This window comes from Saccostrea cucullata, unplaced genomic scaffold (assembly GCF_032062105.1).
Source record: "Saccostrea cucullata isolate Sc308-1 unplaced genomic scaffold, CSIRO_AGI_Scuc_v1 ctg9736, whole genome shotgun sequence".
Lineage (NCBI taxonomy): Eukaryota > Metazoa > Mollusca > Bivalvia > Ostreida > Ostreidae > Saccostrea > Saccostrea cuccullata.
This window is the reverse complement of record NW_026922443.1, coordinates 1-19,672: the sequence shown is the minus strand read 5'-3', so window position 1 is coordinate 19,672 and position 19,672 is coordinate 1. Positions and strand designations below refer to the sequence as shown.

The window sequence follows — 19,672 nt, the reverse complement described above, 5'->3', positions numbered from 1 at the left end:
GGACAAATGTAAGTACAAGTGTATTTAAGTTAAAGATTTCTTTCTATGCTGGAAGTAGTTTGGCTGTAACGAAAGTAAAGAATGTGGGCAGGATATCAATGTAGATCCACAATATATAACCTAAAGTTACACGATATAATATGCTTTTGATTGAAAGGAAGGATAGTACATGTAGCTCTCTTAATTATATCGGTATCTTTGCTGTTGAATCCAGAATGTTGAGGAATTAAATGAAACCTATGATAACATCGTGGGTGACGTCCTTCTGTCGGCGAGTGTGGTTGCCTACCTGGGCCCATTTATTCTGGACTATCGCCAGGAATGTCTGAAGGAATGGTATGGAATGTGTGCAGAACGAAACATCCCACTGTCTGAACACTTCTCCCTGTACACGACTCTTGGGGACCCTGTCAAAATACGGGACTGGCAGATTGCAGGACTTCCTGTCGACAAGTAAGTAACTTTTGTGGACAGTGTCAAAATTGGACTAACTAATTGTTTGACTTCCTGTAGACAAGTAAGTAACTTTTGGGGACCATGTCAAAATACAAGACTGGCAAATTGCTGGACTTCCTGTTGACAAATAAGTATCTTTGGGGGACAGTTTCAAAATACAGGACTAGCAGCTTGCTAGGCTGCCTGTTGACAAATCGTCAATTTATATATTTGACATCCCTCTTGTGTTATTTTTTACAGCTACTCTGTAGAGAATGCCATCATTGTGATGAGTGCTAACCGGTGGCCGCTGATGATTGACCCTCAGGGTCAGGCCAATAAGTGGGTCAAGAACATGGAGAAGATGAACAAGCTGGAGGTGGTCAAGATGTCTGACGTCAACTTCAGCAGGAACCTGGAAAACTGTATACAGGTATGGGGAGAGTTTGATGGGGATGATAATTTTTATGGCTACATGTTGAACAGTTGAGTCAGAATTGATTTCAAGTGTAAAAGTAAAAAAAATTCTTAAATCTTATTTCAATGTTTTGCCCGTAGTTTGGTAATCCCTGTTTGTTGGAAAATGTGGGAGAGGAGTTGGACCCCATTCTGGAACCAATTCTGCTGAAACAGACATTTAAACAGGTTAGTCACTACACATTTTCTGCTGTATTTGAAGAATTTTATAATAGATCATCAATTCTGGTTAAAAATGTCTCATTTTAGTCTCAAGTCTTGGAATGATTCTAGATATAAAAATTCTGTATTGGATTTTTGAATTTTTCAGAATAACATGGAGTACATTCGTGTAGGAGATCATATCATAGAGTACAGTAAGGACTTTAAGCTGTACATCACCACCCGACTCAGAAACCCCCATTATCTCCCAGAGGTCTCCGTCAAGGTGTGTATGAACTGTTGAAATACTCAGATTAAGGTTTAAGACCCAGCCAAATTTTTAATGGCTTGTCTGAAGAAAAATATTTTGAGATTATAAATTTCCATGAAGGACACTAAAGTGTTTATTTCAAATTGAGCCAATTTGGATGATGGTTGATATATATTTTGTACTGTGAAACCCTGTTTAATCTGACATGCACCAGGAGACAAATTTTGCATTTGAATAGACAGGGCGTCAAATAACACAGTGCATAGAACATGGAAAATAGTGAACAAGGTCATAGTTCACAGTAAAACAAACTGCATAAGTGTCAGGTAGATTAGACAGAATTCATGGTTTATCTGATCTTGTTACAGGCGACCCTGCTGAACTTCATGATTACATTACTTGGTCTTGAGGACCAGTTGCTTGAACTGTTTTAGTTTATGTATATTTGGTATTCTAGAGGTGACCTTTCTGAATTTTACAATTACTTTGCTTTGTCTTGAATACTGTTTTATTTATATGTTTATTTGATATTCTTTAGGTGACCCTGCTGAATTTCATGATTACATTACTGGGTCTGGAGGACCAGTTGCTGGGAATAGTTGCTGCTAAGGAGAAGCCAGATCTGGAGGAGAGGAAGAACCTGCTGATTATAGAGAGTGCCAGGAACAAACGCCAGCTCAAGGAGATCGAAGACAAAATATTGGAGGTCCTGTCTTCATCACAGGTGAGATATTACATGAACTTCATCTCAGGCAAGATTGCTTCGTCATTTATGCATTCCTTATTTGCTTTTATATTTAGAATGGAAGAAAGCTTCTAAATCCTTTAGATTTTAATCCCTTGTTTATATTTAGATTTTAATCAAAACAGAATGTTTTCATTTTTTTAAAAGTTATTTTGTTTCGTTTATCATAATTTTTTGCAAATTAACTATGAACCAAAGGTGTATTAATATTTGTAAATCAGCCATCAATATTGCCTTCTCGTAAAATTCATCTTTCTTTTTGATAATACTTTTGCAGGGAAACATTTTGGAGGATGAGACAGCGATAGAGATTTTGTCGTCCAGTAAGATTTTGTCTGAGGAGATTTCAGAGAAACAGCTGGTGGCCAGCAAGACCGAGGCGGCCATTGATGACGTCAGAAACGGATATAAACCTGTAAGATTTATGTGTTTAATTAGGGGTCATTGTCATTTTAATCACTCATAAAAATGTTGCTCTAATTCTTATGATATGCCAAAAGAAATATATTTTATCATGCCAACAATTTCAGCATAGCTTGAGGGCCAAAATTGAAACTTGACAAATTTAATAGACATTTTCTTTTAAGAGTTAAGTCTCTTATCAGAGGGTCAATGAACCTTAATTTATCAGTACTAATAAATGTTAATTTCAGTTACGCACCGCAAGTACTTTATATATTTATAATTACAGATTATATTTATGATATGATTCTCATGATGTGTTATGCCCATTGTTTTATCAGGTGGCTAAGCATGGCAGTGTGCTGTTCTTCGTGATCTCGGACCTGGCCAACATTGACCCCATGTACCAGTATTCTCTCACCTGGTTCATCAACCTTTATCTACAGGTAAGGTCTCACCTGTGAAACAGGAGTTAGCCTTTGACCTTCTTTTATATTACCTTTACCTATGTGAGAACGAGAATTCTTACAACTACAATAGCATTGGAAAATTTTTGTTGTAATTACAAGAAGTTGAATTTTAGTATCTCGAACATTGAATGACCTTGCATGGATGTATCAGTATGAGAGAAGTTCTAAATTCCAACTACTTTTCCTTAATTGATTTAAGCCTATCACAAATCCTTACAATTTTTGGGAAGGGGGGGAGGGTTGCATAATTTTATTTCATTCATGATTTCTTTCAACAGTCCATCATAAACAGTGCCCCCTCACAAGATTTAGAGGAGAGGATCCACAACTTGAATGAACACTTTACCTACAGCATTTACAAGAATGTCTGCCGCTCGTTGTTTGAGAAGGACAAGTTACTCTTCTCCTTCCTGCTGTGTATCGGCATTGCAAAACAAAAGTATGTAGCAAACATCAAAAATGGGTTGGGGGAGATTACAGTATGTTACTATGCTTTGTGTATCTTAGGGCTCTCTTGATTATTTGTCAAGACATGGTCCAAGAAACAGCATTGGGAATCTATTTTGCTGTGGTCTTAATATGTTTAAGCTGGTTGCCTTGATGTAAACTTCACTTGATTTGAATTAAGTGGGCATGCATTGTAATTTGTTCAGATGTTAAGAATTTGAATTTGCTGTTATTTGTCCCATGTATATTTATATCACTTTCAAAAGCTATAAGAAAAATTAAGGAGGGAAGAGGGGTTACAAACATTTGTTTATTTATCTTAATTTGTAACTAGAACAAAATATTAACTAAAAAATAGCTTTTAAACTGGCTCATACACATAGCAAAAATTATGTTTCAGTAGGTTTAGGTTTACCGATTTTATTAAGAGCTTGTTTTTTTTTTTTCAATCGATTATAACATAATACCTTTTTATTAGCACCATGCCAAATGCCAGAGTGGGGTAAGTGTTTGGAGTCAAGGCAGTGTCATTGCTTGCACCTTTTTGTGATTGTTTGATTGAATTTTGAAGTAATGAATTAATTGTGAGACAAGTAAATAGTGTGTCATTTTTCCATTCTTGATAGAAATTGCAAGCTATTTGACAATCATTCATCTTTTACTTGGAACTTATTCATTCAGAAGTAATAGACAATTTGCAGAAGTAAATAAAACAGTTTTCAGTATACATTTTTTTTATAACTCTCTCAATATATTTAAGGAGGGGAAAAAATTTTCAAAGATGAAGATAAATTTATACTAGTGGTAAACTGTATTTAAAATCAAGTTATTTACATTTTGATTAATTGTTTTGAATATATTAGCTTTAAATATACTTTTTTAAATGCATGGACAGTCAAATAGTCAGAAACCCCCCATCTTAATCAAGAAAGACCTCTCTTTCACCTTGATGACAGTTTACATTTATTTCATGATGTTTCCTCTTTATATTTTTGTAAGCTTTTAATTATTCCTCCCTTGTGTTGTTTGAAGTGCCTATACAGTATGTTTTGTGATTTACTTACAATTCTGTTTCAGGAAGACCGTGGTCCTTCTCATAAGATTCAAGCACAATTTTTTTCTTCCAAGAAATGCACTCTGTTTCCGGATTAATTTTTTGTAAATAAGTTGCTTCAGAACTTTCCCATTTACCATCACATAGATTTTAGGTCACCATGTTTTCTGATACTTTTAAATTTTGATTATACTGTCAGATGACACTGTTCTTGCATCATTGCAGTGGTGAAATCAACGACCGTGATTGGCGGTTCCTCCTTACCGGAGGCCTGGCTCTGGAGAACCCCTTCCCTAACCCCGCGGTGGATTGGCTCCCTGACAAATCCTGGGGGGAGATAGTCAGGGCATCAGATCTACCCTCCTTCAAAGGATTTATGGACCACTTCCGTAAAAATGTATGTTTTTGTTCCTTGCATTTTGAGCACACTTTATAAATTCATTTATTTTTTATCTTCATTTATTGATTTCTTTTAAAAAAAAAAAAATCTTGACGTATACCCTATAATTTTATTTTCCCCATTGTTTAGCTGAATGCCTGGAAGAAGATCTATGATTCTACAACTCCCCATACAGAACCCCTAGTGGCCCCTTGGAACGAGAACCTGAACAGGTTGGAGGAACTGATAGTGCTCAGATGTCTACGACCTGATAAGGTAGGGAGGGCTGATTTATAACTACTTTAAGGCTATTCAGAGTGTAGAAAATTTAATGGTTAATCAATGAAAATGTGGTAATTCATTTATGGGAATGAAGGAATTTAATGGAATCCATATATTATTTTCCAATATCTTCTTGGAAATTTGATGATTTTTTCAAAGGTCTTATGATTAGTAAATTGAAAATGAAAATTACTAATGTATAAAGCCATTTTTAACCTGATTTTGGATGGTCCCTGGCATATGAATTTGGCAATTTTGCCTTTTCTTAGATGATCCCTGACATATAAATTTTGCCTTTATTTAGATGGTACCTGCTGTTCAGAATTTCATTGTGGAGAGAATGAGTCAGCAGTACATTGAGCCACCGACCTTTGACCTCTCGCTGAGTTATGAAGATTCCCAGCATTTCTCACCCCTGATTTTTGTTCTGTCCCCTGGGGCCGATCCGATGGCTGGTCTCTACAGATTTGCTGAGGAAAAAGGTAGGTCACCCTCACCCCAATCCATCTTTTATTTTGCCCTTTGCCGCATTTTGAAATAATATGTTATTTGCAAAAATCTATTTATATATACGTATAAGAGCAATTCAAAATATTTTATTACTTGTTTTTGATATGGTATCTACCCAATCCAAAGTGTTTCTTTTATTTTTATATTTTTTTAACATGTATAAATATATAGTCAATATGCTTGAAAATGAAACAGATACAAATGAATAAAATACCTCTGGCTTTTTAGGTATATTAGGCCATTGTGTGTGTTTGTAATGTAGATGTTAGGAGAGTGCTTCCTATAGTGTAATTGCCAATGATAAACAAATAGTTAGGTGTTTGAAAAATAATGCATATGAAATAGATATTCAACCTTAGTACAAATGTGGTGTTTGCATACATGTGACAGAACTGAACAATCACAACTGGAGATTTGAAATTTTTCAGCTGGAGTTTGGGTCTCAAAGCTGGAGATTTTTTATCGACATTTTTTAAATCGCGAAAGACCATCCAACTCCCTAGAAAATGCAGTCTCCCTCTTTATTACTTAAAATTGTTTTTATTTCATAAAGGTTTGCTTTAAAATAATACGTTTAAATTTTTAGTCAAATGATCAGAAGTGAAATTAAATCAAAATTAAATTAATTCATTGAAATTAATTAAGAGGTAAATCATCATTAAAACATTGAATAAAATTTTATTTTTTATTTGGTATTGATATATCAACCAGTAAGTGAAGTAAAACATTCATAGATCTTATATTTTATGTCATTAATTTGCTTTTAAATAGAATATGAAAAGATAAAATTAATTTAACTTCTCTAAAAATACATTAATTTAAGTAAAGTGAGGTATATATTTTTTTGCAGTAAGTGAAGTAAAACATAGGTTTTATGTAACATATTGTATGTCAGTAATTTTTTTAAATAGAATATTAAAGAGATTTAAAAAAAATCATTTCTCTAAAAATACAACAAAGTGAAAGTACATGTAGAGTCAGGTATATTTTTTAGCAACACCCTGTAGTTTGATTTTTTTAACTTAAGTCAAAAGTATATGTATCTGTTAATGACCACTGCACCATTAGAAGATGGCAATTGGGTATTTTAGCAACTAATTACGATGTTCTGTATTCAGCAATTCAGCAATAAAACATCGATGGACATTTATCAAGTTGATTAGCACTAATTTTTACAATCGAATTATACGACCTCATGTTGATTACTACGAAACCTACCGCTGTGTGTTTTGTTATCTCAATGTATTGTCATTCTAAGCAATTATAAGAAACATGATAAAAAGTTATGCAAAATATATTTAATTTGAAGAATTATTTTAAACACGGAAGATTTAAAAATAAATCAGGGGCGGAAGGGGGTTTAAAAATCGGGAGATTTTGCCTCCCGCCGGAAGAATCACATGTATGTGTTTGAAAAATAATGCATATAAAATAGATATTCAACCTTAGTACAAATGTTTATTTACATCCAATGCCATATAACTTTTGATTAATACAGTGTACAGTCATCATCATTGTGTATTAAATTCAGCACCATACACTTTAACCTGTGTCCATTTATCATGTTTTTTTGCAGTGTGTATACAAACTTTTTTTTCAAGGTTTTCAAATTTTTGGTTATTTTAAAAAATAAGTTCAATTGTCATAGTATTATCAAAATCATATCCAAATCATTCTGGATTTCACTTATTCTGAAGTTTTCCAAATTTGCTTTAATTTCTTCCTGATTGATTTTTAGTTGGTGGTGAGTAGCCATTGTGTTGTTATTTTAGAGCAGAGAGTCACACTGCTTACAGAAATCATGTATCATATAAAGTAGAGGGGGTTGGAATATGCTACATACATAGAATAGAACAGTGTCTTAGTTATTTATGTCTGTTACGTGAAAGTTACTCTGTCATTGAGTATCATGTCTTGTTCCTGTGATTAGGTGTAATTCAGTCTGTTTCTCTGAAGAAAATTTTTAGAGAAGGTCAGTATTAAATAAGCTGATTGGTTGTTTGAATGTCACATGATTGCTGAAGAAGTAATGTGATTGGTTGTGCAGGTTGGCTGAAATCACATGATTGCAGCTTGAAATCTGATTGGACTTTGAATATTGCCCCGCCTTGAGCATAAGGAAATTTATCAATTTGACTGTTATTTCAAAATCCTTGTTGCTTTGAAGATGATTGCATGTACTGCACCAAAGTCATACATGTACAATAACTTTTATTTTTATGTAAACTTGAAATGTCTGAAATTACAGTATGCATGGAAATGGATGTCCTTTTCATATATTTGTGTGCTGGTGTGAATTAGACATTTTTGAAAAGAAGACCTTTGCAGAATTTTTTCCTGATTTCTTCAAGGGTTACTAAATTTATGGTGGTTATGTAAGAAGTTTATTGAATTATGTGCTGTTAGATCACTTGGTAAATGAGTGTGCTATGTTTTTCATAGTCTGGTATTTGGGGCATGGTAAAAAGCATATAGTTCACTAGTTGCACAGCTAGACTTAAGATTGCTTAGGTCAATGCATATACATGTATATAGTTGTTGAATGATACGATTTTGTTTACAAGAAATTTGGCCACTTCCAACTGTTTATTACAAGTTTTAAAAATTATGTTGTTGGAATCTACATTTTCATTGTAAATGTATGTATGCAATATTATTATACAATCATTTCCTGAATTTTTTTCCCTTTAGGAAGATCAAGAGATGGTATCTCCATTGTTAACAAAAGTTTTTGTTGACCTTTCACATTTTGACCTTTCATGATTTGTTTATTCCATATGACCTCTAACAGGTGTTATACCACCACTACCACCACCACAGTCACAGATGACCGCACATGACCCGTCCGAGCCTAAAATAACCTCGTTACTCGGGGTGTCTCATCCCTCCGAGGAACATGCGCGTATGTGGTTACCATTACTAACCTGTCTCTCATGCACATCGCCACCTTTTTAACCTTCTGGTAGGGTCAAGGTCGGGTCAATTTTCTACATAAGGTGACATGTGAATATTAATTTTTTTTTTTTTTTTAAAAGAATATTTTCTATCTAATTTGATGCAAATTACATTGCAAATTATTAAAGCAAAACAATAATAAAGTTTTCAATCACTGATGTTGAAAAGGAAAATATTTAATTAAAGTTTTTTTCATAATCTTTGAGAAAATTAATACAAATACAGTAAAGCTTTTAACTTTAACTAAATGTTTGTTTCTTATTAATTACCAGTTAAACAAGACAAAATCTTTAAAAAATTTTTTAAAAAATGCAAAAATTAAGATCCACTGTACATATTAGGATAAAATAAGAACATTTGGAGACCTTGACACTATTAGAACATGAAGGTGGTTCCCCTGATTACCTCCCTTTGTCACGACCTAGCTGAAGTAGCGACACACCCCCTACACAGCCCTCTAACTTCCAGCTGGATGTATTGCTTCATGCTGTTTTTTTTTTTTTTTGTTCCTTTATAGGTTTTGATAATTTCAGTATTTATTTTGTGTACTGTCTGGTGAAGCCACTGCTCAGTTACCCTTATGAGCATGGTTGACTAAGATCTTTTTTGTCTTCTTCTTTTTTCTCCCTCTGTTCTGTTTTTTTTTTGGGGGGGGGGGTAATTTATTACTTGTATTTATCGTCAGGGATATTGTAACTTATGTGAATTTGTCTTTCATCAAGGTCATAAAATAATTTTTTTTCCAATTAGAAATTCAGATTCGATTTAGATTTTGTGTGTTTAGATGATGTGGAAGATTATAATCACATAAATTAAGTTAAGATAATTAATCAAATATTGCAGTAATTCATATATGATAGGGAAGCTGCATTTGAGATCAGATATGTGTGACTTTTTTTAACCTGTTGTTATTTATAAAAAGAACAAGGTCTGATCATACAACACATGTAGTATTTACACCATTTTACTTCTTTTCTGTGTTTCACTGGATAAAACTTTTATTACGGTATCTTTAATTTTGTTGGACAAAATCTTTTGCTATTATTTATTTCATTGGTCAAAACTTCTTTTTATCACTTGAACCAGCATTAGCATTCTAGCTGTTTTAATTAAACAGTAATGAAACTTAGCATTATAATTTCATGCAAAATGTAGATATATGAATAATTGTATTCTTCTAGATCAATGTAGAATTTTATTACATGAAGTAGAATTTGATACACATGTACTCTGTTACCAACTTTGTGTTTTTCTTTACCATCCTAGATTCCCATACCCCATTAACATGAATTTATATTCATGTAGACATTATATTTTTCAGTAGCTGTGATATACAGAGAGATGTTATATGTGTCTCACTTTCGCATGCTCTCTGTTTCAGATATGTTTTATGTATATAATAACTTGCATGATAAGAATTGTAGCAACTGTTATTTATGAATTATTTTTGTATTTTAGCCTTGCATGATTTTTTTCTGCATGAATTTTTGTAACCCCCAAATTATTGCTTAGTTTCATTCTATTGTAGCTTATTTATATTTCTCTTCAGCATTTTTTTTTTATTTTATTTCTTTTTATTTTAAAACATAACAGTTTTCAAATAAGAGAGATTATATTCTTTTTACACAAAAGTTGTATGAACAAAACTTGTGAAAATCAAATTAGATTTGCCAAGTTTATTTCTTGAAAATTTTATTTTATATGTACATTTTTCTGTAAATGAAGAGAGATTATATTCTTTTTACACCAAAAGTTGTAGATTAGTACAAAACTTGTGAAAATCAAATTAAAAAAAGATTTGCCAAGTTTATTTCTTGACTGCATAAGATTTTATCAATTAATCAAGCGATGTCAAATTCAATCACAAATTGAACCATATTTCAAAACTAATTAGTGCACATGTTTGTGTTGTCAAATATTTTCAAGCATGAGTCTTTTTTTTTACCTTGACTTCAACCTTGAGTATCATTTTCAGGTTCAGGGAGCAAAGGTCTACAGACCATATCTCTCGGTCAAGGTCAAGGACCCATTGCAGAAAAAATGATCATGGAGGTAAGAGTGAAATTTTAAAGGGGAGGATCTAATAACTGTCATATTTAGGAGTTAAGACCTTTTTAAAGAGATCTGAAGAATGTCAGAATCAAATTTTGTTTTAAAAAATTTGGGGGATGAGGGTCAATTTCACATATGCTCGGACTTCATTTGGTAACCCCCTGGCAAAACCAGAAGGGATATCAATTAGAAGTGGTTGGATTGGTATTCAATTTCAAGCATTTAAAAGATGAGAAGCTCTGTATCTGTGTTAACTTTTTCTCTGTAATTTCAGGCGGTGGCCAATGGGACCTGGGTGGTGCTACAGAACTGTCACTTGGCGGCGTCATGGCTGGGAGAACTGGAACGAATCTGTGAAACTGTATGTCACTTTGTTTTTAAAATGAGTTCAAAGTTATGAAAAAATATTGAAAATGTATTAGAAAGTTCAATTTTTATTATTTTGTACTGTACGTATGTTTTACAATTATTATTCGAACATTTTTAATTTACATTTGTCAGATTGAAATGAGATTTTGAGATTGAAATCATTCTGAAATATATTGCTTTTTGGGACTGAGAAAACCCTATAGAACTAGGCAACAGAATATATTATTCTCAGTAAGAAATATTTACGAGTAATGAAAAGTTGCAAAACCTGAGAATATTTCTCACACATGAATTAAATTTGATTTACATATAAGGATTTATTGCCAAATTTTTTTTAGCACTGAAGAAAGTGTTAATGTTAATGTTGTGATTTTTCTGACCTTTGTATTCAAATTTTTTTTTTTAGGTGATCACAGACACCAATGTTACCATGCCTACGTTCCGCCTGTGGCTGACAAGTTATCCCTCCCCTGCGTTCCCTGTCTCGGTCCTCCAGAACGGGGTCAAGATGACCAACGAGCCCCCCAAAGGACTGAGGGCCAATCTACTACGGTCCTATCTCAATGACCCTATCTCAGACCCCGCCTTCTTCTCCCAGTGCAATAAACCAGCAGTATGTATACTGTAGCATTGTCTTTCCCTTAATTGATGGATTGAATACAAATATTTTAAAATATATAATTATGTGCAGTTTTCAAAAATTGATCAAAACAGTAATGATTTAATCAAATTTTATTCCCATGCAGCAACTGCTTATTAAATCAAATGTTATACTATACAGTGTTTAATTATGCTGTTTTGCTCCTTACAACTATCTGCCAGTTATATTTATAATGGATATGATAATATCTTCAGCCTCTTAAATCAGAAAGAGGATAATTTGCAGTTGGATAGTCTACAAGAGGATAATCTGACCACCTCTTTATCTTTTCTGCCTTAATTGACAGGTTTTTGAGAAGCTGCTCTTTGGACTCTGCTTCTTCCATGCCTTGGTGCAGGAACGGAGGAAATTCGGACCTTTGGGTTGGAACATTCCTTACGAATTCAACGAATCTGATCTCAGGATCTCCGTTAGACAGCTTCAGGTGATGGTTATTTATAAGATATAATGTAGTCAAAGTATGAGACCATGGAACTGTAGACATTTAAAAATTTGTAGAACCTATTTGTGAAGATGCTAATAAGGAAAAAAAATACAATGCAATCTTGACAAAGAGAACTATATGGGTAATGATCAAAATGGATTAAATTTAAGATCAATGCTCAACATCAATCTTCTAGTAATGGCCACCTTGTTTTTACTTGCAGATGTTCATCAATGACTATGACAAACCCCCCTTGGAGGCCCTCAGCTACCTGACAGGTCAGTGTAACTATGGTGGGCGTGTCACGGACGACCTTGACCGGCGACTCATCACCAGCTTACTGGAGATCTTCTACAACGAAAAAATTATTTTTGACGACACGTACAAATTCTCCCCCAGTGGTCTCTACTATGCCCCTCCCAAGGGGATGTATGACCAGTATGTGGACTACATCAGGAAACTGCCCCTGATACCTCACCCCGAGGTAAGGGAGGGTGTCTTGAGATTTATTATAAAAATTATTTTTTTAGCATTTGAAAACAGTTTTGGCAGGTAGAGGTTTGTGAAATGGTGTTCATATTGTTGACAATGATTTCCTTCAGTTGGTTGATCAATAGTAGTAGGATGAAGAATGAATTTTTTGAAACCTTAGTATTTTTTTGTTAGATCTACTTGAGGTTTAGCGCATATTTCATAATTTCTTTGATTCAGGATAGTAGAAAATTTTTATGCTTCTCTATTTTAAGGTGTTTGGTCTACATGAGAATGCTGATATATCTAAGGACCAGCAGGAAACACAGCAGCTGTTTGATGGAATTCTTCTGACATTACCAAGACAGGTCAGTATTACTACCAGAGTCTGATTGTAGGTCAGGGTCTGAAAAAATGATTTATTTAATTATAATTTTGGCTGTATAAATATTTCAAATTAAAATTTAGATGTAAATGTATAAATGTATAGTGTGTGTGATCGCTAGGTATAGACATCGTCAATTAGGGAAGATTTTATAGAAAATAGATGAATATAGGCAGATTTTAAAAGTTGTGCTCGTAGATTTGATACTAAATTGCTTCACCAGTCCACATGATAGTTTTGTATATAATTATTATTTATTCTAAAACCCATTTCAAACTATATCACATTTTAATTAGTGCATACGATATCAAAAGGGGTGCCACATGATAGTTTTGTATATAATTATTATTTATTCTAAAACCCATTTCAAACTATATCACATTTTAATTAGTGCATACGATATCAAAAGGGGTGGGGGGGGGGGGGGGCTTAGATAGCAGGAAAATGACTACGGATGGTGATGACAGGAAGATTTCAACATCTGGTATGAATATTTCCATCCCAGAAAAAAAGGTTTCTATGATGAAAGAATAACTGCATTTGAATATGAAAAATCATAAAAAGAACTGTTCGAAAAATATTCCCTGAAATCCAAGAATCTCATTTTCTATTCCAGAGAGACTTGCCAATGAATGAAGTAGTTTACTTTTCTTCATTTTGCATGATTTTTTTTTTCCTATTCCATTGAAAAAATCAAATTAGAAGACATATTATGCATGATGTAGAACAAACAAAGCACCCATTATATGAAGTTAGTGATAAGTAGTGATGTAGATATGAAATGATTTGATGACATATATATATATATACATGTACTATTTTCTTCTCCTCTCCTGGGATTTGGTGAATTGCATGTCAATACAGGATCAGGTGATTTGATTTTTATGGTTTGGTTTGATTTGTTTGGATTTTTTTTTCATTCTTCAGGATTTGCACTACCTTATTGATTTGTACTTATTTCAAGATTTATTTTTAGCTCATCTGGGCTTGAAGTTCAAGTGAGCTCTTCTTGTCAAAGTTTGTCTGGTTTACATGATATATGAATAGGTGTATATACATGTATCCTGTCTGTATGAATCTTAGAAAGCTATCATTTATTTAATTTTTTTTGGGGGGGTGATGAAGTACTCTGACTCATATTATTCAAGGTAGTTGTATTTGTCCCTTGCTTTTAAAATCATCACAACTTTTGAAGAAAAAAGTTGGGACTTTCATTTTTCATATGTGCAAAATTTACTTTGATTTATGACCACATGACCACGATGTTTGATCTTTAAATATTTTAACATTAGGGATACTAAACAAGATAAAAATAAAGGGGTTCCTATTTTACAGTTGGATTAATCTGCGATAAGTTTTCCAAATAATTTGACTTCTTGTCAGACCTTGAAATTTCACATCCAGTAGTGATCAATACCTACCTTTCAAACATTTAATAATGTTCAAAACTTATATAATTGAGAGTGTCAAAATTCAATTAAAAAAAAAATATTCAGCATGTCATGAACTTGATTCATTTCAAGCTAGCTCTCCAACATGTCGGACGTTCTTAGTCAATTTGATTTTGACTTTGAACTGAGTTTGAAGATTTTGACGATTTATCTTAATTTGAGCCAGGCACTCGACAAATATGAAATCACAGAAACAAACATCAAGGAGTTTAACGATCTAAAATTTGGACGTATAACTTAATTTCAAAATGGATTAATCTTTTGACGACTGGGAACTTTCAACTGGGTTAAATACATGTAATCATATATTTTAATTTAGTTAAAGGCTAAAAAATAGCTAAACATGTTCATTTTTCTGTAGTTATGAACTTGTGAAATAAAATCATTTTTTTTCTCAACCTTTTCTGCCTCCTGCTTTGATATATGATATATTATCGCATATATGATATGGGATATATCACTACAGAAAGATCAAAGAAAATCACCGAAATGTTACAATAATGAGAGGTCACATATCTTTTGTACATTACCTATAACATAACCCTTCAAAATATTTTTTTGACTTTGAAATGTTACATACTTTTCAAAGATTTTCGTAAAAGTGATAATTTTTCAATTAGAGAAGATAGGGTGTTGATATTTGACATGTGCAATACTTGTGACAAAACTTTTCTATATTTTCTACGGTTTTAGACCCATGACATTGACCCTAAAGTTTAGCCATAATTGTTTTAACTAGAATTTTAAAGGTTTTTATTTTCAAATTTTTCTAATACAGAAAAGCAAGGCTTTTCAAATGGTTAAACTAGTGTACATGCATCCATGTGTTATGTTTAACTAAAGTTGGTGTAAGACATTGTCAAGAAAAATGTTTCTCAGGTGAGCATATGGCCCATGGGCCTCTGAATTCAAATATTTTGATCAAAATTCTATTTTTTGTGCTTGATGGGGTTGCTTGTGTAATTTGAATTAAGGTTGTTGTGAAAAGAGTGTGGAACAGATAAAAACTTGTACTAAAATCATATCTCTCTCTAATTGTATGTTTCCATCCCCCCTTAATTCATACAAAAGTCAGTAAAAAGGAATAGATCTGTCATCTTTTTTTTTAAGATCTAATTTTTTTTTAAAAAAAAATATAATTCTATTGAACATAAAGAAGAAAAAAAATTAAAACTCACGAACATTTAAAACTCAAGAACACAATGTAGGGACATGTAAAAAAAAAATCTAAATTTTTAGTGATTTTTAGTGAAAATTATATTTATTTGGATCAATTTATTTTTAACATATATGCATCCACAACGCCTGATTGCACTGCATATACTCAGATGGAACTGCTTAAAATGGGAAGATTTTTTTTTTGTTTGATAAATCAAATGCAAAGGAAACAAAATAACAACTTTACTAATACATATATATTCCAGCACAACTTGCAAATTGCTCAAAATGTGTGAAATTTAATACTAACCTGCAGATACATGCTGTCCTTGTGTTACACTAAAAATCTTAATAGTGAATGTATAAGAAGAAAGACAATGAATTCTATCAACTTAGATTGATTTAGTAGACATTTTGACTAATTTACCATACAGTTTAATACAATTACATGTAATACAAACTAAAAAACAAAAAAAAACAAAATTAATATGATACACTATAGTACTCAAGGTAATTTTTAGTGAGAGTTGAATTTTATTTAGAATCTATTTTTAATAATTATCTCCCCTTTCTGTACTCTTCAGACAAGTGGAGGAGGGAAATCCTCACAGGAGATGATTGAAGAGCTCGCCAGTGATATTCTGACCAAGATCCCAGCGGACTTCAACCTGGAGGAGTGTCAGGTAGGAAGGAATAGATTGACTCAGGATTTCATATTCAATTTGTCAAATAGTCTTATTGTAGCTACAACTAATTTTAATATTGTCAAATTGAATAAAGGCAAAATCAAGACTCATGCTCTTTTTTGTTTCTTCTTTTTTTTGCCAATAGCAGGAGATATTTCTCCATCCATTTTTCCATCTACAGTCAAACTGTTACGCTTTGTGTCTAAAAGAGGGGAAAAAAACACTAATTTACATTTTAAAAAAATCATAGCATAAATCCCTAGGGCTTAAAAAGACCCTTACTGAATTTTAGGCCAAAAGGTCAAGGTCACAAATTCATTTTTGAGTAAAAGAGTTCAAGGTCACGAAGTCATACATTTTAAAGTTACAGACTTTTGTTAAAGATGTCCTGGTTAATATCTCTAATTATTGTTGAGTATATTGTATTGTCATCCTTTTATAAATTACAGAACAAGTTCCCAGTGAGATATGAAGAGTCTATGAACACAGTACTGAACCAGGAGTTGATCCGGTTTAACCGGTTGACCCAGGTGGTTCGTCAGAGCCTACAGGACATTAGGAAGGCCATCAAAGGAGTGGTCCTGATGTCGTCCGAACTGGAGGATGTGTTTGACAGCATGATGGTGGGGAAGGTAAGGGGAGAAATGTAACAGCATGATGGTGGGAAAGGTAAGGGGGGAGTGTGACAGCATGATGGTGGGGAAGGTAAGGGGGAATATGACAGCATGATGATGGGGAAGGAAAGGGGGGAATGTGACAGCATGATGGTGGGGAAGGTAAGGGGGGAGTGTGACAACATGATGGTGGGGAAGGTAAGTGGGGAATATGACAGCATGATGATGGGGAAGGTAAGGGGGGAATGTGACAGCATGATGGTGGGGAAGGTAAGGGGGGGGGATGTGACAGCATGATGAGTGGGAAGGTAAGGGGGAAATGTGACAGCATGATGGTGGGGAAGGTAAGGGGGTGATGTGACAGCCTGATGGTGGGGAAGGTAAGGGGGTGATGTGACAGCATGATGGTGGGGAAGGTAAGGGGGTGATGTGACAGCATGATGGTGGGGAAGGTAAGGGGGGTGTGACAGCATGATGGTTGGAAGGTAAGGGGGGAATTTAAAAGCATGTTTGTGGGGAATGTAAGGGGGAAGTGTGACAGCATGATGGTGGGAAGGTAAGGGGGAAATGTGACAGCATGATGGTGGGGAAGGTAAGGGGGGAGTGTGACAGCATGTTGGTGGGGAAGGTAAGGGGGAAATGTAACAGCATGATGGTGGGGAAGGTAAGGGGGGAGTGTGACAGCATGATGGTGGGGAAGGTAAGGGGGAAATGTGACAGCATAATGATGGGGAAGGTAAGGGGGGAATGTGACAGCATGATTGTGAGGAAGGTAAGGGGGGAATGAGACAGCATGATGGTGAGGAAGGTAAGGGGGGAGTGTGACAGCATGATGGTGGGGAAGGTAAGGGGGTGATGTGACAGCATGATGGTGGGGAAGGTAAGAGGGGAATGGGGGAAGGTAAGAGGGGGGAATATGACAGCATGATGATGGGGAAGGTAAGGGGGGATGGAGAAGGGGGCTGTTAACAAAGAAGTTTACAGGTATAGTTGATTAGATCACATAAGAAAGTAATATGGAAAGGTGGCCTTGAAAAAAAGAAATTTACAGGGAATACTGATTAGGCAAATAAAGGTATTAACATGGTAGCTAAAACTCGAAATGTTTAGATACACGTATGGCCTTTCACAAATCCTTTAGAAAGAAGAAAATTTGAAAATGAAAGTCGATTGTTTTAGCACATACTAAAATCTGTTTGATTCTAAGGATAACCATACATGTTAACTCTCCCGATTTAGGCGGGAGTCTATCGCTTTTTCACTCCATCTCCCGCCTACCGATTTAATTCATAAATCTACCGCTTTTCTACAAAAGCTGCGTCTAAAGTATTTTTGGTTCGCTTGGGTATCCATTTTTTAAGCCACTCATAAAATCTTGCTAGATATCGCGTGATTTGACTCGGAATCATACAAACGCTTTTTTTGTACATAGATTTCAAGCACGGATTTGACAACGATAACAACACAAGACTACCAGTGATTACATTGGTTACGATAAATTAATCAACATCCCTGCCATGAAAAAGGAGATACAGCTTTTAAGAATTAGATGAAAACATTTGACATCGTCTTTAAAAGCACAGAAGCTCATAACTTTATCAATAAAGTCAGTAGAACTCACTCAATTGACCAAGCCATGTGGCACATCTCTACTTTCGTTTTCGATCATCGCGGGAAATCTGATTTATATAACGAAAGACAGGAACTTGTTTTAGATCTAGATTAAACCATGTCATCATTTGTTTTGTTTAAAAACTGAATGAACATTCAGAATTATTGCTTCTAGGCTATATCAGCAAAGATCACTCTTCAAAAGGCTTTAAAACTCTCTCTGTAAAGCAGCCAATCCAAGCAAAATGATGAGCATGAAAAATATTTGAATTTGTACAATTTATGTCAAACTTAAGGTGTTTCTGTCTTCTTCTTTGCTATATTTAAGATTAATTAGTGTAGGTACCTGACTTCATTTAAGGCTTATAATATACATGTATATTACATGAAAGATATCGATAATCCAAGCGTTAAACAACACGCGCGCAATGCTACCGCTTTTGAGGTCTGAATCTCCCTATTTTTCATCACAATAGGTTAACATGTATGGGATAACCAAATGGATAATTTTTAAATTTTATTTGAACTGAATGATTCCAATGATTTTTCACTGGACAGGTTCCTGCGATGTGGCAAGCCAAGTCCTACCCCTCCCTCAAACCTCTGGGGAGTTACATCACAGACTTACTGGCCAGGCTAGCGTTCTTCAAGGTACTTTGAACCCCCAAAGATTTAAAATGATAATGCATTCTTTTTTTCTGGTGTTTGCTTATTTGTTCTTTAATTTTTATATGTCCATTATATTTGAAATGGTCTCTTCTTTATTTGCATGGGAATGAATGTGAATATAATTTCCTGTTTGGAAGATGAACAAATGACAATGGCTAAAATTTTATGATTAAAATATTTATTGATTTGAAAGTGTACCTAATATCATGATAGTTCTTTATTTCTCTAACACTTCATTAGGTATTCATTTAAAATAGAAAAGTAAATCTAGACAATTTGGGTACCTCTTTTATAATTGTAAATATTCAATATTTTGGGGTTTTTTTTTTATTCTGCATTGTGGACCAAATTTTTCCAACACTGAATGTTGACCCCTATAACATAAAAATATCTAACTTGCTTTTTCAGGAGTGGATCTATGGGGGTACTCCATCAGTCTTCTGGATCTCGGGTTTCTATTTCACTCAGTCCTTTTTGACTGGTGTGATGCAGAACTATGCCAGGAAATACAAAATCCCCATTGACTACCTCGGATTTGAATATCAAGTAACGG

General features: G+C 34.0%; 1 protein-coding gene across 1 annotated transcript; it reads left to right on the top strand.

Moving 5' to 3' along the window:
* Positions 1 to 214: 214 nt before the first annotated feature.
* Positions 215 to 19,669, top strand: LOC134261780 (dynein axonemal heavy chain 3-like; the record flags this gene model as incomplete). Its single annotated transcript, XM_062744178.1, has 25 exons — positions 215 to 453; positions 697 to 868; positions 994 to 1,080; positions 1,223 to 1,339; positions 1,863 to 2,048; positions 2,347 to 2,484; positions 2,813 to 2,917; positions 3,220 to 3,380; positions 3,867 to 3,890; positions 4,668 to 4,839; positions 4,972 to 5,097; positions 5,408 to 5,585; positions 7,544 to 7,585; positions 8,405 to 8,515; positions 10,544 to 10,620; positions 10,895 to 10,981; positions 11,396 to 11,602; positions 11,937 to 12,074; positions 12,298 to 12,558; positions 12,821 to 12,913; positions 13,547 to 13,567; positions 16,124 to 16,222; positions 16,675 to 16,857; positions 19,009 to 19,101; positions 19,528 to 19,669. Coding segments are annotated over 25 exons (3,259 nt in total), but the record flags the coding sequence as incomplete, so codon positions are not given.
* Positions 19,670 to 19,672: the final 3 nt, after the last annotated feature.